This window comes from Callorhinus ursinus, unplaced genomic scaffold (genome assembly GCF_003265705.2).
Source record: "Callorhinus ursinus isolate GAN/ISIS: 27379988/994484 unplaced genomic scaffold, GSC_fseal_2.0 scaffold115, whole genome shotgun sequence".
Taxonomy (NCBI): domain Eukaryota; kingdom Metazoa; phylum Chordata; class Mammalia; order Carnivora; family Otariidae; genus Callorhinus; species Callorhinus ursinus.
The window spans coordinates 254,446-282,415 of record NW_027397177.1 but is presented as its reverse complement, the minus strand read 5'-3'; the positions used below and the strand labels follow the sequence as shown (position 1 = coordinate 282,415).

The 27,970-nt window shown below is 41.1% G+C and overlaps 1 protein-coding gene and 1 long non-coding RNA gene across 8 annotated transcripts in view; one reads left to right on the top strand and one right to left on the bottom strand.

Annotated features, from left to right (window-relative positions):
• Window positions 1-1,343: 1,343 nt before the first annotated feature.
• Window positions 1,344-6,369, bottom strand: LOC141371873 (uncharacterized). Its single transcript, XR_012377164.1, has 3 exons — window positions 6,255-6,369; window positions 5,551-5,896; window positions 1,344-1,538 (listed from the first exon to the last, which is right to left on the bottom strand). It is a non-coding gene; the product is annotated as an uncharacterized lncRNA (long non-coding RNA).
• A 112-nt stretch (window positions 6,370-6,481) lies between these two features.
• Window positions 6,482-27,970, top strand: part of CLTCL1 (clathrin heavy chain like 1) — a 101,572-nt gene continuing 80,083 nt past the window's right edge. For 4 of the 7 annotated variants that reach the window (XM_073889690.1, XM_025858013.2, XM_073889691.1 and 1 more), the window contains exons 1-2: window positions 6,482-6,651; window positions 18,522-18,729. In XM_073889690.1, the coding sequence (XP_073745791.1) occupies window positions 6,610-6,651; window positions 18,522-18,729 (250 nt within the window). In that variant the 5' untranslated portion in view covers window positions 6,482-6,609. Of the gene's footprint in view, window positions 6,652-7,001; window positions 7,277-7,760; window positions 7,814-18,521; window positions 18,730-27,970 lie in introns of those variants that run through there. The other 3 variants (XM_073889688.1, XM_073889689.1, XM_073889687.1) reach the window with 3 other exon arrangements.

Sequence of the window (27,970 nt, the reverse complement as noted above, 5' to 3'; positions counted from 1 at the left end):
ATCATTTGTTTTTTGGGTGTTGAGTTTGAGAAGTTCTTTATAGATTTTGGATACCAGCCCTTTATCTGTAGTGTCATTTGCAAATATCTTCTCCCATTCTGTGGGTTGCCTCTTTGTTTTGTTGACTGTTTCCTTTGCTGTGCAGAAGTTTTTTATCTTGATGAAGTCCCAACAGTTCATTTTTGCTTTTGTTTCACTAGCTTTTGGAGATGTATCTTGAAAGAAGTTGCTGTGGCCAATGTCAAAGAGGTTACTCCCTGTGTTCTCCTCTAAGATTTTGATGCATTCCTGTCTCACATTGAGGTCTTTCATCCATTTTGAGTTTATCTTTGTGAATGGTGTTAGAGAATGGTCGAGTTTCATTCTTCTGCATGTGGCTGTCCAATTATCCCAGCACCATTTATTGAAGAGACTGTCTTTTTTCCATTGCATATTTTTTCCTGCTTTGTCGAAGATTATTTGACCATAGAGTTGAGGGTCCATATCTGGGCTCTCTAGTCTGTTCCATTGGTCTATATGTCTGTTTTTGTGCCAGCACCATGCTCTCTTGGAGATCACAGCTTTGTAATACAGCCTGAAATCGGGCAACATGATGCCCCCAGCTTTGTTTTTTCCAACATTTCCTTGGTGATTCGGGGTCTTTTCTGATTCCATACAAATTTTAGGATTGTTCCAGCACTTTGAAAAATGTCACTGGAATTTTGATTGGGATGGCATTGAAGGTATAGATTGCTCTGGGTAGCATAGACATTTTAACTTGTTTATTCTTCCGATCCATGAGCATGGAATGTTTTTCCATCTTTTTGTGTCTTCTTCAATTCCTTTCATGAGTGTTCTGTAGTTCCTAGAGTATAGATCCTTTACCTCTTTGGTTAGGTTTATTCCGAGGTATCTTATGGCTTTTGGTGCTATTGTAAATGGAATCGTTTCTCTAATTTCTCTTTCTACAGTTGCATTGCTAGTGTATAACAAAGCAACTGATTTCTGTGCATTCATTTTGTATCCTGCCACATTACTGAATTGCTGTGAGTTCTAGTAATTTTTTTTAAATTACATCTCACTCTAGGTCTGTGGGTTGGTTGGGGTTTGGATGATTTTGACTAATCTTGCATCTAGGCTTCAGACTGGGGTTGGCTCTTCTCTACACGCTCCATTCTGAGCTTCAAGCTGAAAAGCCTGGGGCTCCTAGGGACATGTTGTACTCATGGATGCAGCAGGAGTGCAAGAGTGCAAGCCAAACAATGGAGTACATTTATTTATTTTTTTATTTTTTTAAGATTTTATTTATTTATTTGAGAGAGAGAGAACGAGAGATAGAGAGCACGAGAGGGAAGAGGGTCAGAGGGAGAAGCAGACTCCCTGCTGAGCAGGGAGCCCGATGTGGGACTCGATCCCGGGACTCCAGGATCATGGCCTGAGCCGAAGGCAGTCGCTTAACCAACTGAGCCACCCAGGCTCCCCAATGGAGTACATTTAAACCTCTGTTTCTATCATGCCTGCTAACAGCCAGTCAGCCAAAGAAAGTCACAGGGCCAAGTCTGAAACGAATGGGTGAAGAGGCATCTTTAGTTCATGACAAAAGCACGGCAAGAGTATGGATGAATCCTACTGCAGAGAATTAAGACATAACAAATCTAACCTCTCTGTACTTTCCTCAGATGATACTTGGATTTTCATCTGAGAATACCTTAAATCCATTTATTCCACTCCTATGTTGCATACTATGGTTCTCATATATTTTAATTGATATTTTTTTCATCCCAGAAGGCATTATTATTTTTTGCTATGCAGTCAACTTTCACTTAGATTTACCAACACATTCTTCTTGAATTGTATTCTTCCTCTATCTCTGATTTACCATTTGAGATCATTTTATTTTTTTTGCCTGAAGAAAATCTAGTAGTGTTTTTGGTTTGGGGGGGTTCAGGTCTACTAGTAATGAATTTTCCCAGATCTCATTTGTCTGCAAATACCATTTCCCTTACATTCCTAAGGGATTTTTTTTTTCAAATATAAAATCTAGGTTAGCAGGACTTTTTTTTTTTTTCCAGTCAGTTCTCATCTTAATTACTGCTCCTTAGATAAATTAGTCTGTCTTTTCACTCTGGCAGTTTTTAAGGGTTTTTTTGTTTTTTAAGTTTTCAGCAGTTTTACTATGACATGCCTAAGTGTGATTTGCTTTTTACAAATTCTGATTGAAGTCTGTAATACTTCTGGAGCCTGAGGCTTGATCTATTGCATCAATTTAAAAAAAAACTCTAAGCCATTATTTCTTCAGACATTGCTTCTGCTTCATCCTCTCCACTTCAAGGACTCCAATCACATGTATGTTAGACCTTGGTACTCTATCCTATTTATCTATATTCTGTATTTTCTACCCTACTCTCTCCATGCTTTAATTTGGATATATTCCTCTGACCTAACTCTAGCTTTATTAGTTTCCTCTTTTCAGCTATGTATAACCTGCTAACAAACACTATCCATTGAATTTTTTACTTCAGTTATATTTTTCAGTTACAGGATTTCCATTTTGTTCTTTTTTTATAGTTCACAGGTCTGATAAAATTCTCAATCTTGTCTTTTGTCCTCTTAACCATATTAAGCATAGCCCTTAAAAAGTCTTTGGGAAAACTGCATTACCTCGATTCTCTATAGATCTGTTTTTCTGTTATTTCTCTTGTTTTACAATCATTTATCTTATCTCCTTGGATGCCTATTTCTGATTGAGCACGATCACTGCCTATGAACAATGGTAGAAACAATGTGAGGCCCATCATGAGGTTATCTCTCTCCCAAGAGAATTTATGTCTGCTGCTGGCAAGGACTGAAATGATTTGAATGGCATCCCAGACAATTTGTGGTCCCCAGACAATACATTAGGGTACCTCCTTGGTGGTTCCCCGACTTAAACTTTGTCCACCTAGGGCATGAGTGTGATAAAAAATGCTGCGCAGAGTCCTAGCTTCTCAGCCATTCCTCCCAAATGTCAGGCCAACCTCTCATTTCCTTTTTCTCTTGGATATTGGCTGCATCATTATTCATTCCCTTGTTAGTTCTCTGATGCTTCCTGGAAACAGGAGTCCTCCATGGGCTTTTTAATTTCACTTATCTGACAGCCTCATGGGAATTTTAATTTGGATATAACATGTTTCCTGTGCCAGTGATTAAGTTTTGTCTTTCAGCTCTATCTTCCCTTCCCCTCATATAAACTGCCCTGTGGTGCTGGGGCTGAGACTCTGGAAGCAAATATTTCTGTGCTGGCAAATATTCCATTAGACTCTACCCGTAAGGACACTGGAGAGTGACTACAGGATCTGTTCCTGTGAGCATCACCTCAGCTATACTTCTTCAACCAGACAGAGCAGATTCTTCCCACAGAAGAGTCTGAATCCAGTCTGAAGTTTTTCAAAGACTTGCAGAACCAGCCTCAGGGCACCTCCTTCTCAGCGCTCTGGCTGCCAGCTCCACTGCCCCTCACTAGCAGTGTACATACAAGCCCTACAGAGACCCCTCCTTTAGGCTTAGAGACCCTGGCCCTAGCTGGCCAATCAATCCATCTCCCCAGAGGCCTGACTTCCAGCTCTACAGAGGCCCTCCTCTAAGTTGGAATATTTTCAGGTCCTATTTATCTCTGAGCTCCACGAGTGGTAGCTAATGCCTACACTTGTACCTCCACGATAACTTGGGGTTCTTATTTTACCCTTCCAGCTATTTGGTTAATAATGTTATTTCATGTTAACCTTTTTTTTTCTCTTAATTCAATTCCCTCTCTTCAAATAACTAGCATGACTTCTGGCTCCTGATTGGTTTCTAACTGACAGTTCCCATCCTTATCCTGCCTCCATTCCCATTTTATTTACCTCACAGCACGATTAGATAATTTGGGGCCCGCTTACAATATTGTGCCAAGGCTTTACTGTACTCTATTACATTTGGCATTTCTAGAATTTCCATTTGGTTCTTTTTCAAACCTGTTTGGGTCATTCTTTAGAGTTTCAGGTTTCCTGCATGTATTTTCCCACATGTATTTTTAAGCTGTTGCTTCACTCTCTTAACATATTGAATACAGTAATTTAAAAGTTGTTTGTAATAATTTCATTTTCTCAACCTCCGTGAGTCTGTATCTGCTTCTTGGTCTTCCTGGTTCTTTTTTTTTTTTTTTTAAAGATTTTATTTATTTATTTGACAGAGAGAGACACACAGCGAGAGCAGGAACATAAGCAGGGAGAGTGGGAGAGGGAGAAGCAGGTCTCCTGCTGAGCAAGGAGCCTAATGCGGGACTCGATCCCAGGACCCTGGGATCATGACCTGAGCCGAAGGCAGACGCTTAACGACTGAGCCACCCAGGCGCCCTTGGTCTTCCTGGTTCTTTCTTGTGGTGGCTCGTTTCCCTGAGTGGTTTTATGGCTGGCTGGCTGGCTGCCTATCTGTCTATCTGTCTCTCTCTCTCTCTCTCTCTCTCTCTCTATTTTTACCATAAGCTGCTAGTTTTCCTTGGAATTTTATTTGTAGGATGAAGGTCTGCAAGAGTAACTGCAGAATGGATACCCGAGGCAGAACACTAAAGTACACATTCATAAATAACATCAAATTGCCCTCCTTATACTCCTCCACCACAGCATTATCCAATTTTTTGACCTGCTGATAGGTACAAAATTTATATACAAAAAATATATAAATATATATACATATGCAAGTCACTGACCAGTGCTGAGAATACTAGAATCCTTCTCAAATCAGAATGTTCAGTTCCTGGCCGCCTGGGTGGCTCAGTCATTAAGCATCTGCCTTCAGCTTAGGTCATGATCCCAGCGTCCTAAGATTGAGCCCCGCATCGGGCTCCCTGCTCCGCGGGAAGCCTGCTTCTCCCTCTCCCGCTCCCCCTGCTTGTGTTCCATCTCTCGCTGTGTTTCTCTCTGTCAAATAAATAAATAAAATCTTTAAAGAATAAAAATAAAATTAAAAAAAATAATGTTCAGTTCCATTACAACTATAGACACACAGTGAGGTCTGGACTTATTAAGAATCCTATCATTTTGTTTAACCACAATTTTCTTGACATTATTTTTTCTAGGATGTAAATTTTTAGTTTTGACCCTCCAAAAGCCCCCCCCCTTGTGGGGGGATGGTAATTTAGGGAGCAATACTAATTAATACTAAGGATTTATATGTTTGGTGTGAAGGGTACTTGGGGTCACAGGCATAATTGCCAAAATGAAGAGATTTGGGTGGTACTACCCATAGCAAAAGCCAGCTCTATTGTTAGATGGTGAGGCTACACAGATGTTGAAAGGGCAGTCTGCAAAGGTTCTTGGTTAATACTGAAAAAGAGATTTCATTTGAAAGTGAGCAGTGTTTCTTCTTTAACATATTTTTGGACGATACTAGATTGTGAAGCCATTGTGCAAATAACTGCACACTGTGTTATTCACGGGGGACTATTAATTTCTTAAAATTACCAGTGAGCAACCGGAAGCATACTAGGGGGTATCGATTACACTGTGGGAATGCTTACACAGAATGCCAAAGGCTTTCCCTTCCCTGACAAACCTCTTTTATGCAGCTGAGCCATCTGCATGCAAAACACATCTTCAGATGGTGCCTGAGAGAACAACTGACCGCTGGGCAAAGCAGATGTGGGCTCTAGTTCCGGAACTGCTACTCTATTCTGCGATCACAGGCAATCCAGGTGACCCTCAGTGGTCTTTGGTTGGTCATCTGCTGCAAGATGTGATCTTTGCAGGCTCTCCGCCCTGATATTCTGATACAGCACACTCTATAGAAATTGCATGAGCCAGGAAAGATGTTCCCTACAGGAGCGAGGGCTGAGCCTTGTGCACTCATCTGCACACATACTTCCCACACTCCTTTCACGGTGTTTTTGTCACATCTGTGCCTGAATAAAAAAAGAGTGTCCCTGAAAAAACTGTCCAGAGTTTGAGGTAGAACTTCCCCCACTGCCCGCCACCCCCAACACATGGAAGGCTCTAGGCAAGGGCAGTCCCGGAACTTGGTTTACCTCTTGTGAAAACCCTACCCCTCAGGAAACTTGCTGAGGGCAGCCCACGCCTAGTCCCCGTCCGCGCACACTTGTCCTGGGCACTGCGGCCAGAGACTCGGTCCACTTTCCCGCGCACACCACTCCTGAGCATCCGCGGGGAGCAGCCCCTACCGCTTCCACCTTTCCACGTACACCTGCCCCAGGCACTGGCCAGGGTTTAGCCCGGAACCCCTCCCCACCGTCCCGCGCACACCTGTCCGGGGCACCAGCTGGGGGTTAGTCCGGGACCCCGCCACCTTCCCGTGCACACCTGCTCTGGGTACTTCCCCAAAGCAGCGCTGGCCGACTGGTTCTTGCTCCCGGGTGCCGGAAGCGCGGATAAGCGCGGGACTACTTTTCGCGGACCCTCAGGCGGCGGGCGGAGGGATCCCGCGCAGGGTTCGTGCGGGAAGCAGTGCGTGCGGGCCGGGGACCCGGGCAGTGCGCCTGCGCGGCCGCCGCCGCCACCCCCTCCCTCGCCGCCAGTCGGCCCGCGTGAGGAGAGCTACAGCCACGGCCGCTACCGCCTCGGTCTCCGTCTCCGTTGCCTCCTCGGCCCCGCGCCCGCCATGGCGCAGATCCTCCCCATCCGTTTCCAGGAGCACTTCCAGGTGAGACCCGGGCTCCGGCACCGAGGCCGGGCAGGCTACAGGGCGGGTCGCGCGCTCCGTCCTGTCAGCCGCGCCCCCGGCCGCCCCGCCTCCCGGGGGACCGGGCGGGGGCCGCTGACTGGCCGGCCACCCAGAACCCCGGCCCCTGGCCCTGGACCCCGACTCCGGTGGACGCGGCGCGGCACACAGACCCGGGCGGGCCAGGGTGGGCGGGTCGGTGTCGAGGCGCGCCGGCCGGTGCAGTGGCAGGGCGCGGTGGCCCGCACGTGCGGCCCCGCCAGGTGTGCTGGTCGCTGAAACCCGTTATCCGGTAGCGACGGTAGTCCTTCTCGGGCGGCTCAGGCCTCGGTGGCATGCTGAGAGCGCCGGGTGATGGATACCGAAGATCTGCCGAAATGTCCTCTTTCAGTGCTTCTGGGAACTGTAACCAGACTGACGAGCAGTGCACTCGGATTCCAGTCGCAAGCTTTATAACTCTAAAATCTGAGTCTGAGCCTCGTTTCCCCTTTTGCGTCTCTCGAGTCTCACCTCTGAGTTTGCGTCTTTTGGCTACCGAAGTCACTGGAGTGGTTTCGTGGGGGAAAGGATCGTCAAATCGTGTGACCAAAGAGGAGGAGGGATCATGGTGTGTTTTAATAAGACCCTTTCAATGCAATAACACCCCCCAAAGTTTAGCTTTTTATTGAGATCCCAGTTTGTTGTATCTCCAACTCTCCTAATAGAGTTGTGCCTCAGGGAAATAAAGATTGGCTGCCGGTGTTTGACCAAGGGTTGTGTACTACCACGGTGTACAGTGCTTCACTCACATCACACGCATGTGTCACATCTGTGAAGGGTGATATGGTTCTCATTTTACAGGTGAGGAGGTGGGGTAGATGAATAGTTGCCCTTGGCTCTGTGCTTTATGTTTCATCACAATCCTGGGGCGTTTGAGTGGCTAAGTCCGTTAAGCTCTGACTCTTGATCTCAGCTCAGGTCTGGATCTCACAGTTGTGAGTTGGGAGACCCCACCCCCCACCCCGTGTCTCCATGGGCTGGGCATGGAGCCTACTTAAAAAAAAAAATCATTACAATCCCATAAGATCCATATGATTTTCTCTGTTTTCCAGGTGAGGAAACCAACGCACAAAGAGGTTAAATAAGCTGTCCAGTCATTCAGCAAGTAAGAGCAGGATTCAGACTCAGGTCTTTGTGATTACACTGCGGGATTGCCAGGAATGTGGTGAATTGGAAGGTCTTTTTTTTTCCCACAGCACAGAGGAGTATAGTGACCAGTCAGATCCTCTTATTATGCAGATTGGCAACCTAATCCCTAGAGTACTCCTCCGTGGTCACTTGGTTAGTGATACAGCTGTAGTTGTGTCAAGGTAGAAGTCTCCTGAACACCCATCTCTTGACAGTTATGTGAAATAACAAAATACTACTGCTGCTGCCAATTAGAACAATATAATAATATGTATGAGCCACTTTATTGAGCCATTTCTCTTGCTAATCACTATACTATGTATTTTATAAATCTCAGTTTAATTTAGTATTTATCATAACAGGCACAAGAGTTACAGATAACTGAGGCAGAGAGAGAATAAGCAGTAAAGGTAAAATTACACAACTAGTCAGGTGACAGTTTGAGTTCTAACTCTGATCTCTGACTGCAAAGCCTGTGCTTTAGCCACTAAATATGTTCTCTTCAAAAGGCAAGGAAGCAGTAGGGCATTTTAAATTCCTATCGAAGTTCATAAGGCCTTTTTTTTTAAAAGATTTTATTTATTTAACAGAGAGACACAGCGAGAGCAGGAACACAAGCAAGGGGAGTGGGAGAGGGAGAAGCAGGCTTCCCGCTGAGCAGGGAGCCCGATGTGGGGACTCGATCCCAGGACCCTGGGATCATGACCTGAGCCGAAGGCAGACGCTTAACGACTGAGCCACCCAGGCACCCTGAAGTTCATAATGTCTTGAAGAAATCTAATTACCTGGAAAATGCTTGTGACTTGTTAACATACAGGTCATGTAAATGTGGTTTGTGGTCTCCAGCATTAACCAGCTGTTGAGATTGTTCTGCACTCCTTGCTTTTCTAGTCTGTACACTCTCCCTTAACTGCGGACATTTCAAAATTTCCGCTTGTTCCTTAAATCCCTGATTCCGCCACTCCCCCTTGCTGGCAGCAGATGATTAGAGAAACAGAAGCCATAAACTGGGATATTCCTCACCTTCATGCCTGCAGCCTTACAAACTTGTCTGCGGTTGCCCCTTTCTGCCTTCCTGTTTTCCCAAAAGTGGGTGTTGTTTTTTTTTTTTTCCTTTCTCTTGCATGTGTTCTGGATCCTACATCCTTCCCCCTTTTAACAGGGAGTTGCTCAGTAGCATCTTGTCTTTCCTGTGTTTTCATCCATTCCCTCTTGGTGGCTTCCTCTATGTGTTTAACCATGCTCGTATCTCTTCTGTCTTTACACAAACGAACTTCTTCCTCTCCCCTGTCCCCTTGAAGCTCTTACCTCACAGCTAGACATCATGAAAAAATTACCTTATCCCTCCATCACTTCCCTTATATTCCTTAATAACCTGCAGTCTGGTTTTTGCCCCCACTGTTCCCCTGTATCTGTTCTTGCCAAGGTCACAAGTTGTCATGCAGACTTTTTTGTAAAGGACCAGATAGTAATAGGTTAGGCCTTTGAGGGCCATGTATTGTCTCTTGTCACATAATCTCCCATCCCCCCTTTTTAAAATTTTGTGAAAAGTGTAAAACCCATTTTTAGTTGGGCTATACAAAAATAGTCTGTAGTTTGCCAGGCCCTGCTACAAAAAAAAATGAATTCAAACCCCAGCATCACAAACATCTTCTACAGTTGACACTGTGCTTTACTGCCTCCTCATGACCCTTTCTCTGTTGCTTTTGGTCATACCACAGTCTCCGAGGGTTTCTCCTATCTCTCTGCCCACACCCCAGTTTCCTTTGTGGGCTTCTCTCATGAATAAGCCTGGGGTCTGTCTTGAGCCCCTTTATCTTTTCATTTTGTATGCTCTACTGGCTGATTTGTATGTATTCCCATATGCTCAGTGTTCCCAGGCAGGCTGCATATTTTTGCTGAGCCTCAGAGATGCATGTAGGAGAGACAATAGCAGGCTCTGGTTAAGAGCACAGACTGAGGACAAACGGAAGGGTTTGACTGGCCAAGTGAATTTGGGCAATTTTTGTAACCTTTTTGTGTGTCCATCTCTACATCTATAGTATAGAGATGAAAGGGATAGTTTTTACCTCATAGAGCTATTATGACATTTTGAGTTAATAAATGTGATAAATGTAAGGGTGTGGGACAGTGTCTGGTACATAATAAAATGTTCTATTCTTGTCAGTTGTTACTGCCATTATGACAGCTGTCTGTTGGAGAAGGACGTTGGATGATCTATAGGTTCTTCAAACACATCATGTTCCAAAATAGGGTTCTTCTTTCTCCCCAAATGTGTATCTTCTCTGGTTTCCAGCCAGGAACCTAGGAGACAGCCATGACTTCTCCCTCACCTGTTGGTGCTTCCTCCTATGTATTTTGGGCATTATTCTGCCACTCTTAGCATGACCAACATGACCCTGGCCTGTGCCAACATTGCTTACCTAGATGGCTGCACTAACTTTGTCTCTGGTCATCTACCTCCAGTCTTGCCTTCCCCATTCTCTAGCACACAGGCAAAGAGATCTTCTCAAAAGCTAAACATCTGCTTAAAGTTCATCAGTGAATGCTTCCAAGATGAAAATGCCAGACTCCCCAGTGCCCTGTAAAGCCCTGCCTAATCCAGCACCTGCTCAACTCTTTTGCTGCTCCCCATCTTGTCCTTCAAGACCTTCTCTGGAGCCCAAAACTCTTCTGTGGGCTTTTGCACATGTTATTGCCTCTTTCCAGAACATTCTTCCCCCCACTCTTTTTTTTATAATTTTAATTTTTATTTATTTGAGAGAGAGAGCACACACGAGCAAGCGTATGAGCAGGGGGTAGGGGCAGAGGGAGAAGCAGACTCCCTCCTGAGCAGGGAGCCCGATGCCGGACCTCTGGGATCATGACCTGAGCTGAAGGCAGATGTTTAACTGACTGAGCCACTGACTGAGTCAGGCGCCCTCTTCCCCTCACTCTTCTTACCCAGCCAAGTCCTACTTAGCCTTCTGCTTAAATGACAGGAAGCTATCCCTGACATGTCAGAATTAGGAGCCTTTCCTGTGTGCGCCCATAGCTTTGGGGCTTCCCTCATGATGGCCCTAACTGTATGGTGTATAGGTGGTCACTTTCCCTACTGGACTGCAAGCTCAGGATCTCCTATCTGCAGTTGTATTCCCACTGTCCAGTACATAACAGGCCCTGAGATCTTTGAAGAAATGAAGCCAATTTCTTACTGAAATGTTTGTATCATCAGTGACTGGTTAGTTGTAATGTAGATTGTCTAATGACAGTTTGTAGACTTTTCTGCATATTTGCCGTCTGTATAGCTCACCTGTGACCAGTTTACTGTTAAGTCTACTTTATTAAGAATACTCTTGCTTATCTCACATTTTGTTTCTGCCCCGCCCCCCGCTGTGTCTACCATATCACTTTGTATTTTGTGAATCTAATTATCTTTCTTCTGTTTTTAATTTTGGTTTGTTTCATATGAAAATTCTTGGGCCAGATTTTCCCCAGAGGAAAAAATAGTTTTATAATGGCCAGTGGGAAAATAGATATCAGCATATAGGGGGTGCCTGGGTGGCTCAGTCGGTTGGGCCTCCAACTCTTGATTTCGGCTGGTGTCATGGGATTGAGCCCCACGGGGGGCTTCATGCACAGCAGGGGTTTCTGCTTGGGATTCTCCCTCCCCCCTCCCTCTGCTTCCCCCTCTGGAAGATAATAAATCTTTAAAAAAGAAAAAAAATCAGTGTATAGGAACTTTTATTCTACAGTCAACTTTTCAGGAATGTACCCAAAGCAGAAGTTGTACTTCTATATCTAATGCATTATAATAAAGCTTTCTTCCACTTCAGCTTGAGATTGTAGCAATTTATTTAACTTTACTTATCCTGTCAACCTGGTTTTGAGAGGAGGACTAGTTCTGCAGAAATATTTTTCCTCTGTGCACTGTTTGAACTTTTTTGTATTCAGATATCTAAGTTTGAAGGTTGTTGCTATTTATGCTGAGAATGAAAAAAAGCTAAAGGGCTAAGAACCGATGACACCTTGATTCAGAAGAGGAATAGTTGTTTGTAAGAGTTTTGAAATGTGAAAGAGCTCAACACAGAGAACATATAAATGCATTCCCTCAAGGTTTTGATATGTAGCATATCTCTGAGGTGATGTTCTTAACGGATACAGTCTGCCAAGGGAATCTATGTAAATTGTAGGAGCGAGGTAGTCACTAGTCTTAATCAGGGCTTCCCAGCCTAGGCTGGGAAACACCTCTGTAGGCGCCCACCTTAAACATTAAATCAGAATCTCTGAGAGGTGAGAACTTTGGCCTTTCTTTCCAGGTGAGTCTCACATGCAGTTAGATTGAATCAATCTTCTAATCATTATTCATAATTAAAGAGATTGATGTTTGAAGCCTTTTACACATGAGTAGGGAAGGCAGAACTCTAAGGAGTAGATAGAGCTTGAATTGAAAACAGACATGTGCACCTGTGTCTGCTGGAGAGGCCCCAGGGAGTCACTCTGAAAAGCGACACTGTACTCACAGCCTAGTACATACTTGGTTTATGTTGCCATTACATAGCCATCGTATTTTGTGAAATGGTTTTTGTTATACTAAGACAAACAACAGTAGGCTCCTTGTGTCCTGAAATTGTTGTGCACCCATGTAAAATGTTTTTAAGGTCTTGTGTAAGCCGTTAAATTTTGCCTTGGGTGGATATGATTCTTGTATTGGAAGTAGATACTGGGCTAGTCACTTACCTTCTGACTTTCTTATTTACAAAGTGAAGAGCGTAATCACACAGTCACCCAGGGTGTGTGGAAGGGTCAGCCTTTGCAAGAATATCCACAACAGTGATAACAGTAATTGAGCAAATATTAAATGAATTCGGACAGGTCCTCCTTGGAAGAATCAGTTATCACCATAGAACATATTTAAATGTTCAAAATCCCCAAATTGCACAAGTACTTTTTTAGTTTATTGGGTTAAAAGAGTTACCATGTGCTAGGAGGATCTTAGTCAAGGTCCCTTTCCACCAGGTTCTTGAGCAAAGCCTGTAACTAGGGCAAAGTCTGTCTGGAGCAAGCTTTAAAGTAATACATATTCATGGGAAGAATAGCCCCAAATAGAACATATAAATGAAAATTAAACCTTTCTGGACACCTGGGTGGCTCCATCAGTTAAGTTTCTGCCTTCGGCTCAGGTCATGATCCCAGGGTCTTTTTTTTTTTTTTTTTTAAGATTTTGTTTATTTATTTGACAGAGAGAGAGCACAAGTAGGCAGAGCAGCAGAGGGAGAGGGAGAAGCCGGCTTTCCTGCTGCGCAGGAAGCCCGACACAGGGCTCGATCCCAGGACTCCAGGATCATGACCTGAGCTGAAGGCAGCCGCCTAACTGACTGAGCCACCCAGGCGCCCCATGATCCCAGGGTCTTGGGATGGAGCCCCACATCAAGCAGTTCTAAGGGGGAAGTTTATAGTAATAATGCCTATATTAAGAAAAACCTAACTTTATATCTCAAGGAACTAGATAAAGAGATAAACCAGGGGCACCTGGGTGGCTCAGTCTTTAAGCGTCTGCCTTCGGCTCAGGTCATGATCCCAGAGTCCTGGGATTGAGCCCTACATCAGGCTCCCTGCTCCACGGGAAGCCTGCTTCTCCCTCTACCTGCTGCTCCCCCTGCTTGTGCACTTGCTCTCTCTCTCTCTCTTTCTCTCTGATAAATAAATATATAAAATCTTTAAAAAAAGGAAAAAAATTAAACCTTTATGTTCAAACACTGGGTCTCTTTTCCCAGAAGAAACTATTATTAAGGAAACCATTGTATCTTTCAAAAAATGATTAAAAGAATCCTGTTATAAAATTCCCCTCCTTTTGCTTTTGTAACTTAATAGAATTTGAAGATCTTTCTTTTAAGATTACATACAGATTGCAGCATGTATTTGACAGTATTGCTTACTAATATCCTTCTGGGGCAGTAGTTGTTGACACCTGTCACCCCATCCTGTAAGTATTTCTTTGCGTTCCCTTGCTGTTTCACTGAATCTATTCCTTTCATCTGTTCTATATTTTCTTCTTTTGCTTCTCTTGCTTGAGGCCTCCTGGCGGCCTCCATGCCAGGGAGAGATTACGATCTCTCTTGGCTGGCTGAAGGATGCCGCAGAGCTGGGCTAGCAAAGTTCAATGACAAAATTAGACTCCAAGCAGATCTTGACAGGCTGGAATCCAACTAGTTGACATTTAACAAGTATAAATATAGGGTCTTATGCATTGGTTTTAAAATACAGAAAACCTACATTGGTGTAGTTTGAGAGAAGTTCTGTAAAGCACAATACAAATTAATTTTTAAAGTACCCTGAACTAACCTAGTCCTAGAATTTTAGGTTAGTTCTAGAAAAGACCTCAGTATCATCATTTTTCATAGGTCCTCATTTACAAAGCTCCCTCTTTAGGCTAGGAAAAAGCTTGCTGGTAAGTTTGACATATAAAATATATATTTTTAAGTTACTTTAAATTATTTTCTTGACTGCCTAAAACTTGTAACTTCTTTACTAATTAATTATTGAACATCCATGTGCTGGTACAGTGATAAGGCAGTGAATGAGCCTAAAGAGACATATACAGAAGAAGAAAGGACTAGCATCTTCAAAGACAAGAGGCCTGAAAACCTGGGATGTTCAGTGCAACTGGAATGTTTTGGCTCTTTGATATGGGCAATTGGTGTTTTCACCAACAGCCCTGTGTAAACACAGCTGCAACCTTCCCAGTCAGACTGCTGTCCCTAAGCCCCTTAAATATAGAAACCACAGGACTGTTGGATGAGTAATTTCTTTTTATGTTTTCCCCAGTGTCAGATTTGAGTTTGGATTCATTTAATTGCAGGTCTTGAGAACAGAAAAGGATTATTAGATAGTATCTTGTGTACTTTTGCTTAACTCATATATGTATTGTTTTAAGAGTGTGTCTAGGTTACCTTTCAGAATAATTATCACAGGAGTCAGGAGTCCTTAGTTATAGCTGCTAACTAATGAGAAAACATCGCTTTGAGCACACCACTTCTCTGGGATTCTGTTTCTGCATATGGAGTAAAGCTCAGTGGTACTTGATATTTATTTACTTATTTATTTATGACTTATTTATTTAGAGAGAGAAAGAGCATGCACGCACAGGGGGGAGAGGGAGAATCCGAAGCAGAACCCCCTTCTCATTGAGTGGAGCCCGCTGAGAGGCTTGAACCCGCTGCTTGAGATCATGACCTGAATCGAAATCAGGAGTTGGAGGCTCAACTGACTAAGCATCCAGGCACCCCAATATTTGATATTTTGGATGTAAAAGTTATTTTTGTGGGATTGTCCTGTGTTTGGCATCCCTGGCCCTACCTAGCCCAGTAAATGCTAGTAGTGTTTTCTAGTCACTGTGCAATTCAAATTGCCCCTGTTGCCAAAGACTACAGGATACCACCCCTAGTTGAGAACCACCGTCTTCCTTTCTTCTAGTTCTAATAGTCTCTGACTTATTTTTGGATGCCCTGTTTTCAGTGTCTTGGTTTGCGAGGTGCTTTTACCTTTTCCAAATGCCATGAATGTGTGTATATACTCTTGTGTGAGGAACTGAACTCAGTGACTAATATTTAAGAATGTACTGTGCTCAAGAGATTGAGTACAAATATTTCTTGATATTTGGAGTTGAAATCAGAATGTTGCCATATTAACCCAACATGATCCCCAAACTAAGAATAAAGTGAAAATTTAGAAAATATAGGCCCACTTAAGTGTGTGGCTCTGAAATGTAAAGATTTGACAGTGTTGGGTGTTGGGTGCTTGAGTGTTAGGGTGCTCTCTAAATGTTACTAGATGCTTATATAGTATAATGCTTATAATAATTCATAATAAAAAAAGGAGACTGTGTAGGTCTCCTGGGAACTTTCACCCCGTTCCCCACCCCTCCGGCCGCTGCTCCCAGGGGTGCTTTTCATTGTCCTCTTATCAGCAGCTTCCTATAGTTCAACCTAATAGTAATCATTAGTCTCCATAGTCTTTGGGCTCTGGATAGTGTGACTATATCTTATGTAACTTACTGTTTTCAGAGTCTAGTTAGTGGCTAGTAGGTAATATGTATTCAGTACTTATTTATGGAATGAATGTAGGAAAATTACTTGCTATGAAAAAGTCTCAACTTTGATTCACTACACTACATTTACGGCCTGAAGCTGCTACTTCATATGTGTGAAAATAAAATGTGAATTTCAAACAACTCAGTACTGTGGTTCAGAGCACACGCTTTATTCACAACTGTCTCCATCACTGATCAGCATTGTGACTTTGGGAAGATTTCTTAACCTAAAAGCCTTTGTTGCACTAGTGTAAATTGTGCATGGCGTAACTTGCCTCCTGAGTTGGCAGAAAGGTCAGATGAGGTGACCTGTTGTCCTGCAGCCTGTTCCACTCAGCAGCTGGAATATTCAATAGTGCTAGACTCTGTACCACAAGAAACAAATAAGATATAGTCCCTGCTTCTTAATCAAGATAAAAAGCTTCTGCACAGCAAAGGAAACAGTCAACAAAACAAAGAGGCAACCCACGATGGGAGAAGATATTTGCAAATGACACTACAGACAAAGGGCTGATATCCAAGATCTATAAAGATCTATAAGAACTTCTCAAACTCAACATCCAAAAAAACAAATAAGTCAAAAAATGGGCAGAAGACATGAAAAGACACTTCTCCAAAGAAGACATACAAATGGCTGACAGACACATGAGAAAAGGTTCATCATCAAAACCACATTGAGATACCACCTTGGACCAGTTAGAATGGCAAAAATTGACAAGGCAAGAAACAACAAATGTTAGAGAGGTTGTGGAGAAAGGGGAACCCTCTTACACTGTTGGTGGGAATGCAAGTTGGTACAGCCACTTTGGAAAACAGTGTGGAGGTTCCACAATAAATTAAAAATAGAGCTACCCTATGACCCAGCAATTGCATTCCTGGGTGTTTACCCCAAAGACACAGATGTAGTGAAAAGAAGGGCCATATGCACCCCAATGTTCATAGCAGCAATGTCCACAATAGCCAAACTGTGGAAGGAGCTGAGATGACCTTCAACAGACGAATGGATAAGGAAGATATGGTATATATATACAATGGAATATTATGCAGCCATCAGAAAGGATGAATACCCAACTTTTGCATCAACATGGATGGGACTGGAGGAGATTATGCTAAGTGAAATAAGTCAAGCAGAGAAAGTCAATTATCATAGGGTTTCACTTATTTGTGGAACATAACGAATAGCATGGAGGACACTAGGAGAAGGAAGGGAAAAATGAAGGGGGGGAAGTGGAGGGGGACATGAACCATGAGAGACTATGGACTCCAAGAAATAAACTGAGGGTTTTAGAGGGGGTGTGTGGGGGGGATGGGCTAGCTCGGTGATGGGTATTAAGGAGGGCACATTCTGCATGGAGCACTGGGTGTGATTTTATTTTATTTTATTTATTTTTTATTGTTATGTTAATCACCATACATTACATCATTAGTTCTTGATGTAGTGTCCCATGATTCATTGAGCACTGGGTGTTATAAGCAAACAATGAATCATTCAACACCACATCAAAAACTAATGATGTAATGTATGGTGACTAGTATAATATTAAAAAAAAAAAAAAGATATAGTCCCTGCTTTTGAGGAGTTCATGGGGAAAAAATGATGGAATAAAGAATTATACTAGTGGTATGAACAGCCTCATTTGTGCTTCTTCCAAAGGCTGGTAGTTATTTTTAACTAGTGGTCCCTAATCTTTGTTGCTAGCATAAACTTTTATACAAGTTCACACAGAGTAACAGGTACTAAAGGGTCAAGTCAGTAGCAGTAGCATTTGAGTTGAGCAGAACAATGTTTAGAAACAAAGATGCTTGTAGGTAGGTTGGGGCAGGAGAATTTTTTGAAATAAGCCTGGTTCTTCATAGGGGTGATAGAAATTTCATGAGTGTGTGTTTTCCCAGAGTTTTTCATTGAAGCTTATCTCATTAATAGGTTTTTATTTAAACCAGGCACTATGTATAAAGTGGCCTTTGGAGAAAGGTGCCTGATTTAAGTTTTATACAAGTTCAAGCAATCTACCTCCAAAGATGTACCAGACCTATTGACTTTTTATTAACCTTAGACTTGCCAAGAAATATTTAAACTGAGAAATTAAATCAGACTTTATGATTTGTGGGGTTGCTTTAAGGAAAAACTCTTGGCTAGTTCTTTGTTATTGCTAGCTTTTGGGGAAACCAGTTTTTGTGTTTTCTTCCTTTCTCCTCTCTTCCCCTGCCTTCACCTCTCTAAGCCCCCCTTCCTGCTGAGGCTCTCCTTATTTGTGAAATATTCTTTGTGGCCTCTTCCACCCCCTCCCAGCTGAAGTCTTCCTGTCTGTATCACTCATGGCATCTTTCCCTCTTCCTGGTATTAGCTTTATTCTTGTGTGTTCTCATCAGCCTGCAGGATTGTAAGCTCCTTGAGAGTTGATTCATGGCCTACTGTTGATGCATTGCCTGTACCTATTAAAGGTATAGAAACACAAGTCAGTGTTTGCCTCGAATAATCACTTAATGTTAAATTTTTTCTAAACTCTTAACTTTTCCTCCTCCTTCTTTTAGACTTTGCTAAATAATAGGCTAGATTTAATCTGTTTCAGAGAGGAAAGACTTACTTTTAATCAAATGTTTATTTTCTCTTTAGCTCCAAAACCTGGGAATTAGTCCAGCCAACATTGGATTCAGCACACTAACCATGGAATCTGATAAGTTTATATGTGTCCGAGAGAAGGTTGGCGAACAGGCTCAGGTAGTGATTATTGACATGAGCGATCCAATGGCGCCAGTCAGGCGGCCCATCTCTGCTGAAAGTGCCATCATGAATCCAGCCTCTAAGGTGATAGCTCTGAAAGGTAAGCCTGATGGGATTTTCAGAAAGGAATTTTACCTCACTTTACCTGCTTTGTCACTTTAAATATCAGACAACTGTCAGTAAACTCACAGGAAAGTGTCATCAGTAATATTAAACTTAATTCCAAAAGTTTTAGCCAAAGAGAGTACCCTGAGTACCTGAGTTTTTTGTGACATCATGCATATAGCCAAATACAGGAGGGAGCGAATGCCCAGGGCCTCATCTTCATAACTGCTACATCTGGAAAGGCCAACACCACACGGCGCATGTTCACCAGTAGGGCCGTATAGTGTCCTGGACCCCATGATGGGCTGCTTTACAGTGGCACTCCAGGCATCCTAGAGTATGAGCCAAGGTACTACTTCTCTTGGGAAACACATTGGTGACTGTATAGCTGTTGATTAATAGAATTTTGCGTCCCTGAACTCAGGGGATGTTGGGTGTTTGAAACCTTCTAGTTGTTTTGAGAATATAGAATCTTTTCACATTGCCATGATTTGGGAGATTGAAAGGATTATGTATATACTGGACTTGTTAATATTTTATGCAAGATGTATTATCACCTTGAAAAGTGAAAGTTCTTTCTGGAACTAAAATTAGTGAATGCCAAATATTAGCTTTGCGTGTGCTTCTGTTTTGTTACAGAAATAGGGTCTACTTTGTCCTTTCAGTAGGTAAATGGACATCTGGAAGTTATGACCTTTCTATTTAAAAAAAAAAAAGCTGATTTTTTTTTTAATTTCAAATGATCTTGTCAACTCTATTTCTTGTAAAAATATTTTTTTGAACATATAGTGTAAACAGTATAAACTAATTTTAGTTGAAGGAATTGCTAACCTTTATGGTTTTTGATTTTTTTTGGCTTTTCTGTATTTTCTATTTTGCAATATTTTTGAGAGATCTTATCTATCATGTTGTTTGCTGTTTGATATATTCTCTTTGGGTCTCAGGGATGACCGGCATTTTAGTCTTCCTGGTCCTCTGATACTGTTCTCTTTACCTGTGTGCGCTGTGGATCTCCTGGAGGGGGTTGTTGGAGTGTGGTAGGGGAATGGAGAGAACTCAGTATTTACATGCTATCAGTCCCCTCCAGCCAACAGGCCACTGGCAACACACATGAAGTTGAACAAGTTGGGTTTATTACTTGTTTCAGCAGGGGTGAAACCATACCATGGGGGGCTGGGACGTATCACACTATTATTAGAAGGTATTAGAAAGAACCTTTTGTGGGATTTGGAATTTGGTTGGGTGATTGGGGGATGGTCTAAGGAAATAGGAGTTTGCTGTAGTTTGGGTGCTTTTAGAAAGTGGGAGTAATTTTATAATTAGGTTATCTCAATAAATCTTATCTATAAGTCAGGGCCAATTAGAGTGAGGATAAAGCTGGCATTGGTTAAAGAAGTAGCAGTCACTCATTTCAGCCATGAGAGGGGCTGTTTGGTATTTTTTTTTTAAAGATTTTATTTATTTTTTAGAGAGAATGAGATAGAGAGAGAGCATGAGGGGGGGAGGGTCAGAGGGAGAAGCAGACTCCCTGCTGAGCAGGGAGCCCGATGTGGGACTCCAGGATCATGACCTGAGCCGAAGGCAGTCGCTTAACCAACTGAGCCACCCAGGCGCCCAGGCTGTTTAGTATTTTGTGCGTTGCACATTTGCCTTGTTTTTGTCTGTACTTGGTAAAATTCTGAGGCAACCTTGCTTTGTCTCACTTTATCATGGTCTTAGAGGGACTTGTCTGAAGTTGTTGTTCTCTGAGATGCTTTGTGTCCACTAGGAGAGCAACATGGCCTGGCTGTGAGGACCATGCCAGCTTTCTGATGGCAGGAGCGGCTCCTTTTTTTTTTTTTTCATTCTCAGTGTTCATATGAATTTTTTCAGCTATAGTAATTGAGTGCTGTTTTCTTTTGCATGAGGAAGTGTGAGCTATGGAACCAAAGTGATAAAATTATAAGTATCCTATTTTTACTGCAATCTTGTGGCCATTAGGATGATCTTGGACCCTTGTAGTACAAATTGTGGGCAAGTGTAGCACTGTGTTTCAAAGACCCTAGACCAAAATGAGGAAAACTGTCTTTTTTTTTTTTTAAGGTATTTGTACAGCAGGTGAATTACAGAGATACAACAACAGAGATAATTATACTTTTATTGTTTCATATGACTTAGCTGTTCCATAGATCCCAGTGTGAAAGCTGAAAGTGAAGTCAAGGGGCCTGGTCTTGAGTCTCACAGATACCCCATTTTGACTGGTGAAGTCTTGTGATTGGAAAGAGGCTTGTGATGAGATGGACCTCTTTTTTAAAAAGGTCCGCCTTCACAGTTTGTCCTTTAATCTGGCTGAGAGCTCTTGAAGTGCTCAGCCCATACCACTGCCCCTCCTTCTGGAGAAGCTTGGAGCAGATTCACTCACCCCAGTCTCTCTTCAGACTGTCTCTACTGGTGCTTTTGTGGTGAATATTTTAAAGCCAGAGATACATTTTTACCTTTGACTAAAAGAGCAGGAAGTGGTGGGGGGGGTAAGAATTCTTCATCAGTTGCTCATCATCTTTTTTTGTTTTTAAAGATTTTATTTATTTATTTGACAGAGAGAGACACAACGAGAGAGGGAACACAAGCAGGGGGAGTGGGAGAGGGAGAAGCAGGCCTCCCGCCGAGCAGGGAGCCTGATGTGGGGCTCGATCCCAGGACCCTGGGATCATGACCTGAGCCGAAGGCAGACGCTTAATGACTGAGCCACCCAGAAGCCCCAGTTGCTCATCATCTTAATGGAACATTAATACTCTGAGGGGATCAGTAAACTATTGGGTTTTGTACAGCCCCAACCTAAGAATGGTTTTTGTAATTTTAAAGAGTTGTAAAAACAGACAAATATGTGACAAAGATCTTATATGTCCCTATATAGAAAAAGTTAACTGACTACTTGCATTACTGGCCCAAGTATATTTTTTACTTTTATTATGAAACATAGCCCTTTGAATATTCATGTGTGCTTCTTTTTACAAACACTACCTTTTTCCCTTAATTTTTGGAGGTAGATTGCATATCGGCTTATAATAGTGCCAGCCTAGCAGTTAACTCTTGGCCCAGGTCGGGAGGGGAGAGGTGGTAAGATGGAGCCCCCTTGTGGTAGCACATTCTTCACCCTGACAACAGAATCTGTCATGACAGCAGGTTGATTCCTAAAGGAGGTTGGTAGGGTTTTCCTGTTTTGTTTTATTCTTTGTGTTGCTAAATATTTTGCATATCATGTAAAGGAAGTTCTTTTTAACCAGTCTAAGGACAGCTTGACAGGTTTTTGAACTAGAGGAGATTTCCTCTGTGATCCCAGGCTTTTTGAAACTAAAAGGTACCCCCATGCTACAGTTGAACTTTTAGTCTAGTCTTTTTTTCTTTCTTAATCATTTTATTCAGGTATAATTTATATGACACAAAATTCACTTATTCTAAGTGTAGAGTTCAGCGATCTTTAGTAAATTTATTGAGTTTGGAACCACCACCATGCTCTGGTTTTAGAACATTACTACCCCAAAAAGTTCCTTTATTCCCATTTGCAGTCATTCTCCACTCCCACCCTCAACCCTAGGCAGCTACTGATCTGTTTTCTGGCTCCATAGATTTGCCATTTCTGGACATTTCAGATAATGAAATCATACAACATACAGTCTTTTATATCTGGCTTCCTTCAGTTAGCATAGTATGTTTGAGGTTCATCCACATTGTAGCTTGTATTAGTAGTTAGTTCCTTTTTATGGTTGAGTAAGATTCCAGTACTCCATTTTTCCATGGATATATCACATTTTGTTTCTCTGTTTACCAATTTAATGGACATTTGAATTGGTTCCAGTTTTTGGACATTAAGGATATTGCTGCTATGAACACTTGCCTTTATGTCTTTGTGTGGATATATATCTAGGAGGGGAATTGCTGGATCATATGGTAAATTTTTTTAGCTTTTTAAGATACCACCAAACTGTTTTCCAGAATGGCTGTACCATTTTACATTCCTGCCAACAATGTATGAGGATTCTAGTTTTTGCAACATATATGCAAACTTGATATTTTTTATTATTTTTTATTTTATATTATATATTATTATTATTTATATATTTTTATATATGATATTTTTATTTTATTATTCCATTTGTATATCTTTTTTTATTTTTTTGCCATTCATGTATCTTGTTAGAGAAGTGTCTGTTTAAATCTTTTGTCCATTTGTTAGCTGGCTTATTTGTCTTATTGAATTTTAAGGGTTCTTTATGTATCAACTATGTGATCTACATATTTTCTCAGAATTTGTAGCTCATCTTTTTATTTTCCTAATATATCTTTTGAAGAAAAAAATTTAATTTTGATAACGTCCAGTTTACCAATTTTTTTCTTTAATGGATCATGATTTTGGAGTCCTACCTGAGAGTGTTTAGCCTAACTCAAGATCATGATGATTTTCTGTTTTTTCTTCTAATGGTTTTTTAGTTTTAACTCTTATATTTAGGTCCATAGTCTGTTTTGAGTTAATTTTTGTGTATGGTGTGTGGTAAGGATGTAAGCTGCTGCTGCTACTGCTGCTTCTTCCTCTTCTTCCTCTTCTTCTTCCTCTTCGACTTCTTCATCTTCCTCGCCGCCGCCTCCCCCTCCCCCTCCTCCTTTTTTGGTGGGGTAGGGGCATTCAGTTGTCCCACCCAAATCAATAAAGTGAGTTTCCACGTTAATAAACTACAAAAAGAGCAAACTAAACCCAAAGCAACAAAAAATACTTTTTTTGTTGAAAATACTGTTCTTCCCCATTGATTTATCTAGGCACCTTTGGTAAAAGTCAATTGACCATAAATAGAAAGATCTTTCTGGACTCTCAATTCTGTTTCATTGATCCATATGCCCAACCTTGTGCCAATTACTTGATTACTATGGCTTTATGGTAACTTTGAAATCAGTGTTGGTATTCCAACTTTGTATTTTTCAAAATAGTTTAAGATTTTATTTATTTATTTATTTATTTTTAGAGAGAGAGTGCGTGGTGGGGGGGAGTAGGGGAGGGGGAGGAAGAGGGAGAGAATCTCCAGCAGACTCTGCACTGAGCGCAGAGCCCTACACAGGGTTCAGCTTGATTTCACAACCTTGATATCATGACCTGAGCCCAAACCAAGAGTCACAGGCTTAACCGACTGAGCTATCCAGGTGCCCCATGATTGTTTTTATGTGTAGCTGGATTTGGTTTACTCCTATTTTAAGGACTTTTCTGTCTTATTTTTGTGATAATTGGTCTGTGGTTTCTTGTGATATCTCTGACTTTGGAATTAGGTTAGTATTGGCCCACAGAATGAGGTGGGAAGTGGTCCCTTTTCTGCTTTCTGAGTTTGTGAAAGACTTGTTACTTTACCATCTTTGAGTATTTGATGGAATTCAACAGTGAACGCCTTCTGAGCTTGGGTTTTTCTTTGTTAGATGATTTTAAACTAAGAATTCCTTTACTTGCTGTAAATCTGTTCAGATTTTCTTTCTTGTGTCAGTTTTGGTAATTTATCTTTCTAGGAATTTATGTCCAAGTCCTCTATTTAAGTCCTCTGTGTTGACATAAAATTGTTCATACTATTCACTCATAATCCTTTTAATTTTTTCAAGATCACCTATGATGTCCTCTCTTTAATTCTGATTTTGGTAATTTGGGTCTTACCTTTTTTTCTTGATCAGTCTAAGGCTTGTCAACTTTTTTTTTAAGATTTCATTTATTTATTTGTCAGAGTGAGAGAGCACAAGCAGGGGGAACAGCAGGCAGAGGGAGAAGCAAACTCCCCACTGAGCAAGGAGTCTGATGCGGTACTCAATTCCAGGATGCTGGGATCATGACCTGAGCCAAAGGCAGATTTTTTTTTTTTTTAAAGATTTTACCTATTTATTTGACAGAGAGAGACACAGCGAGATCAGGAACACAAGCAGGGGGAGTGGCAGAGGGAGAAGAAGGCCTCCCGCAGAACGGGGAGCCCAACGCGGGGCTCGATCCCAGGACCCTGGGATCATGACCTGAGCCGAAGGCAGACGCCTAACCAACCGAGACACCCAGGCGCCCCCGAAGGCAGATGCTTAACTGACTAAGCCACCCAGGTGTCCCATTTTCTTGATTGTTGTGAAAAGCCAACTTTTGTTTTATTGATTTTCCTTTATTATTTTTCTTTTTTCTTTCCTTGATTTTTGCTCTACTCTTAATTCTTATTTTTTGTTGCTTTGGGTTTAGTTTGCTCTTTTTGTAGTTTATTAACGTGGAAACTTACTTTATTGATTTGAGATCTTCCTTTCTGATCTTGATGCTTAAAATAATATATTTTTCTTTAAGTACTGCCTTAGCTGCAACCCCAAAATTGATATGTTGTGCTTTTTATTTAATTCATTTCAATATATTTTCTGATTTTGTTTGTAATTTCTTCTTTGACCCATGGGTTATTTAGAAGTGTGTGGTTGAATTCCACAGTTTGGGAATATCTCACACTTTGTTGATTTTTAATAATTTTGTTGTAATCAGATCACTTATTTTATATGATTTCAAAATTTAAAATTTCTTGAGACTTTTTTTATAGCCCAGCATATGATCTATCTTAGAATATGTTTCAGATATACTTGGAAAGAATGTATTATATTTTCTTGTTGGCTAATGTGTTGTAAAGATGTTAGGTTGAATTGGTCAGTAGTGTTCAAGTATATTTTTCTGTTTAGTTGTTTTATTATTGAGAGTGGGGTATTGAAATCTCTAGGTTTTTTCATTTTTTAAGAATTGTGGCTAAATACATATAATGAGATTTATTACTGTAACCGTTTTTTAGTGTATAGGTCAGTGGTCTTAAAATACATTCATATTGTTGTACACCCATCAGGACCATCCACCTTCAGAATTATTTTCCTTTTGCAAAACTGAAGCACTGTCCTCATTAAACAGTAACTGCTCATTCCTTCCTCTCCCAGTCCCCAGAAACCACCATTCTACTTTCTGTCTCTATGATTTTGGCTAGTCTACATACCTAATATATGTTAGAATCATACAGTATTTGCTTTTTTATGACTGGATTATTTCACTTAGCATGATGTGTTTCTTTGTTGCTTTCAGTCTTTTTTGATTCAAAGTTTATTTTGTCTGAAATTAACCATCCCTGCTCTCTTTTGATTACAATTTACATGGAATATCTTTTTTCATCCTTTCACTTTTGACCTCTTTGTGTCTTTGGATCTAAGGTGAGTCTTGTAGACAGCATATAGTTGAATCATGTTTTTATATCTGTTCTGCCAGTCTATGTCTTTTTTTTTTTTTTAAAGATTTTATTTATTTATTTATTTGAGACAGAGAGAATGAGAGAGAGAGAGAGTACATGAGAGAGGGGAGGGTCAGAGGGAGAAGCAGGCTCCCTTACTGAGCAGGGAGCCCGATGTGGGACTCGATCCCGGGACTCCAGGATCATGACCTGAGCCGAAGGCAGTCGCTTAACCAACTGAGCCACCCAGGCGCCCTATGTCTTTTTTTTTTTAAGGTTTTTTTATTTATTCATTTGAGACACAGAGAGAAAGAACATGAGCAGGGGGAGAAGCAGAGGGAGGGGGAGAAGCAGGTTCCCCACTGAGCAGGGAGCCCAATGCAGGGCTCGATCCCAGGACCCTGGGATCATGACCTGAGCCAAAGGCAGACGCTTAACCATCTGAGCCACCCAGGTGGCCCGCCAGTCTATGTCTTTTGATCCATTTACATTTAATGTATTACTGATGAGGAAGGACTTCTATCATTTTACTATTTGTTTTCTATATACTCTATACTTTTTTGTCTTGCATTTCCTGCGTTACTGTCTTTGCTTATGTTTAGTTGATTTTTTTTTGTGAAAACATTTAAATTTCTTCTTGTTTCTTTTGTGTACATTCTATAGCTATTTTTTATGTTTGCTATGGGAACTATATTTAACATCCTGAAGTTATAACAGTTTAATTTGAAATTTTACCAGCTTAACATCAATAACATACAAAAGTTCTGTTCCTTTACATCTCCATTCCCCCTCTTTTATTGTTACTGTCACAGAATTACATCTTTATACATAATTTATCCAAAAACATAAATGAATAATTCTTTCTAATGCATTCATCTCTTGAGTTATATTGAAAACAAAAGTGTAGTTACAAACCAGTTATAATACTAGCTTTTAGACTACTCATTGATTTTTTAATGTTTTAGTCTATTAAATTATGATGAAAACAGGAAGTGGAGTTATAAACCAAAATTACAATAGTACAAGCTTTTATAACTACCCATGTATTTACCTTTATTGAGATCTTTCTTTCTTCATATGGCTTTAAGTTACTATCTAATGTCCTTTCATTTCAATCTGCATGACTTCCTTTAATGCTAGTAGTTACAGACTCCCTTAGCTTCTGTTTATCTTGGAATGTCTTATTTTCTCCCTCATATTTGAAAGACAGTTTTGCTGGATATAGGATTCTTGGTTGACAGGGATTTTTTTTCCTTTTAGTGATATTACAGTTCTTTTAAAATTTTTATTTCCAAATTGTTTGCTACTAGCTTCTAGAAATTCAATTGATATTTTTGTATATTGACCTCATACCCTGCAGTATTGTTAATAGTCACATATTAGTTCTGATAATGGCTTTGTGGACTGGTAGATTCCTTAGGATTTTCTTTGTAAACAGTAATGTTGTCTGTGAATAAATGTAGTTTTATTTCCTTCTTCATCTTTATGCCTTTCACTTTTCTTGCATTATTATAGTAGCTAGGACATCCAGTACACTGCCAGATAGAAGTGGTGAGAGAAATAATCCTTTTGTTTGTCCTGGTTTGGGGGGAAGCAGTATTTCATGTTAGCTTTCAGTTTTGCAGATACAAAGATCAGAACTCAGCTTTTTATCAGAGGTGGAAACAATATGAGTCTCTTGCCAGAGGATGGATGCTAAAGCCTTTTTCTAAAACCTAGCTGTCCTATTGGATGCTAGCCATGTGAGGCTGTTTCAAAATTTAAATTAATTAAAGTTAAATGAAAGTGAAAGCTCAGTTTCCTTAAATGTGTCTTACCAGGCACATTTCAAATGCCTAATAGCCACGTGTAGTTAGTGTCTTCTGTACTGGTAGTGTAAGTACAGAACATTTCCAACATTGTAGAAAATTCTATTTGACAGCTTTTAAGAATTTAAGACAAAATGACCCTGTTATCTGGAGATGTTTAATCTGAAGGGATGATAGTATTCTTTCCTGAAAGTTGGAG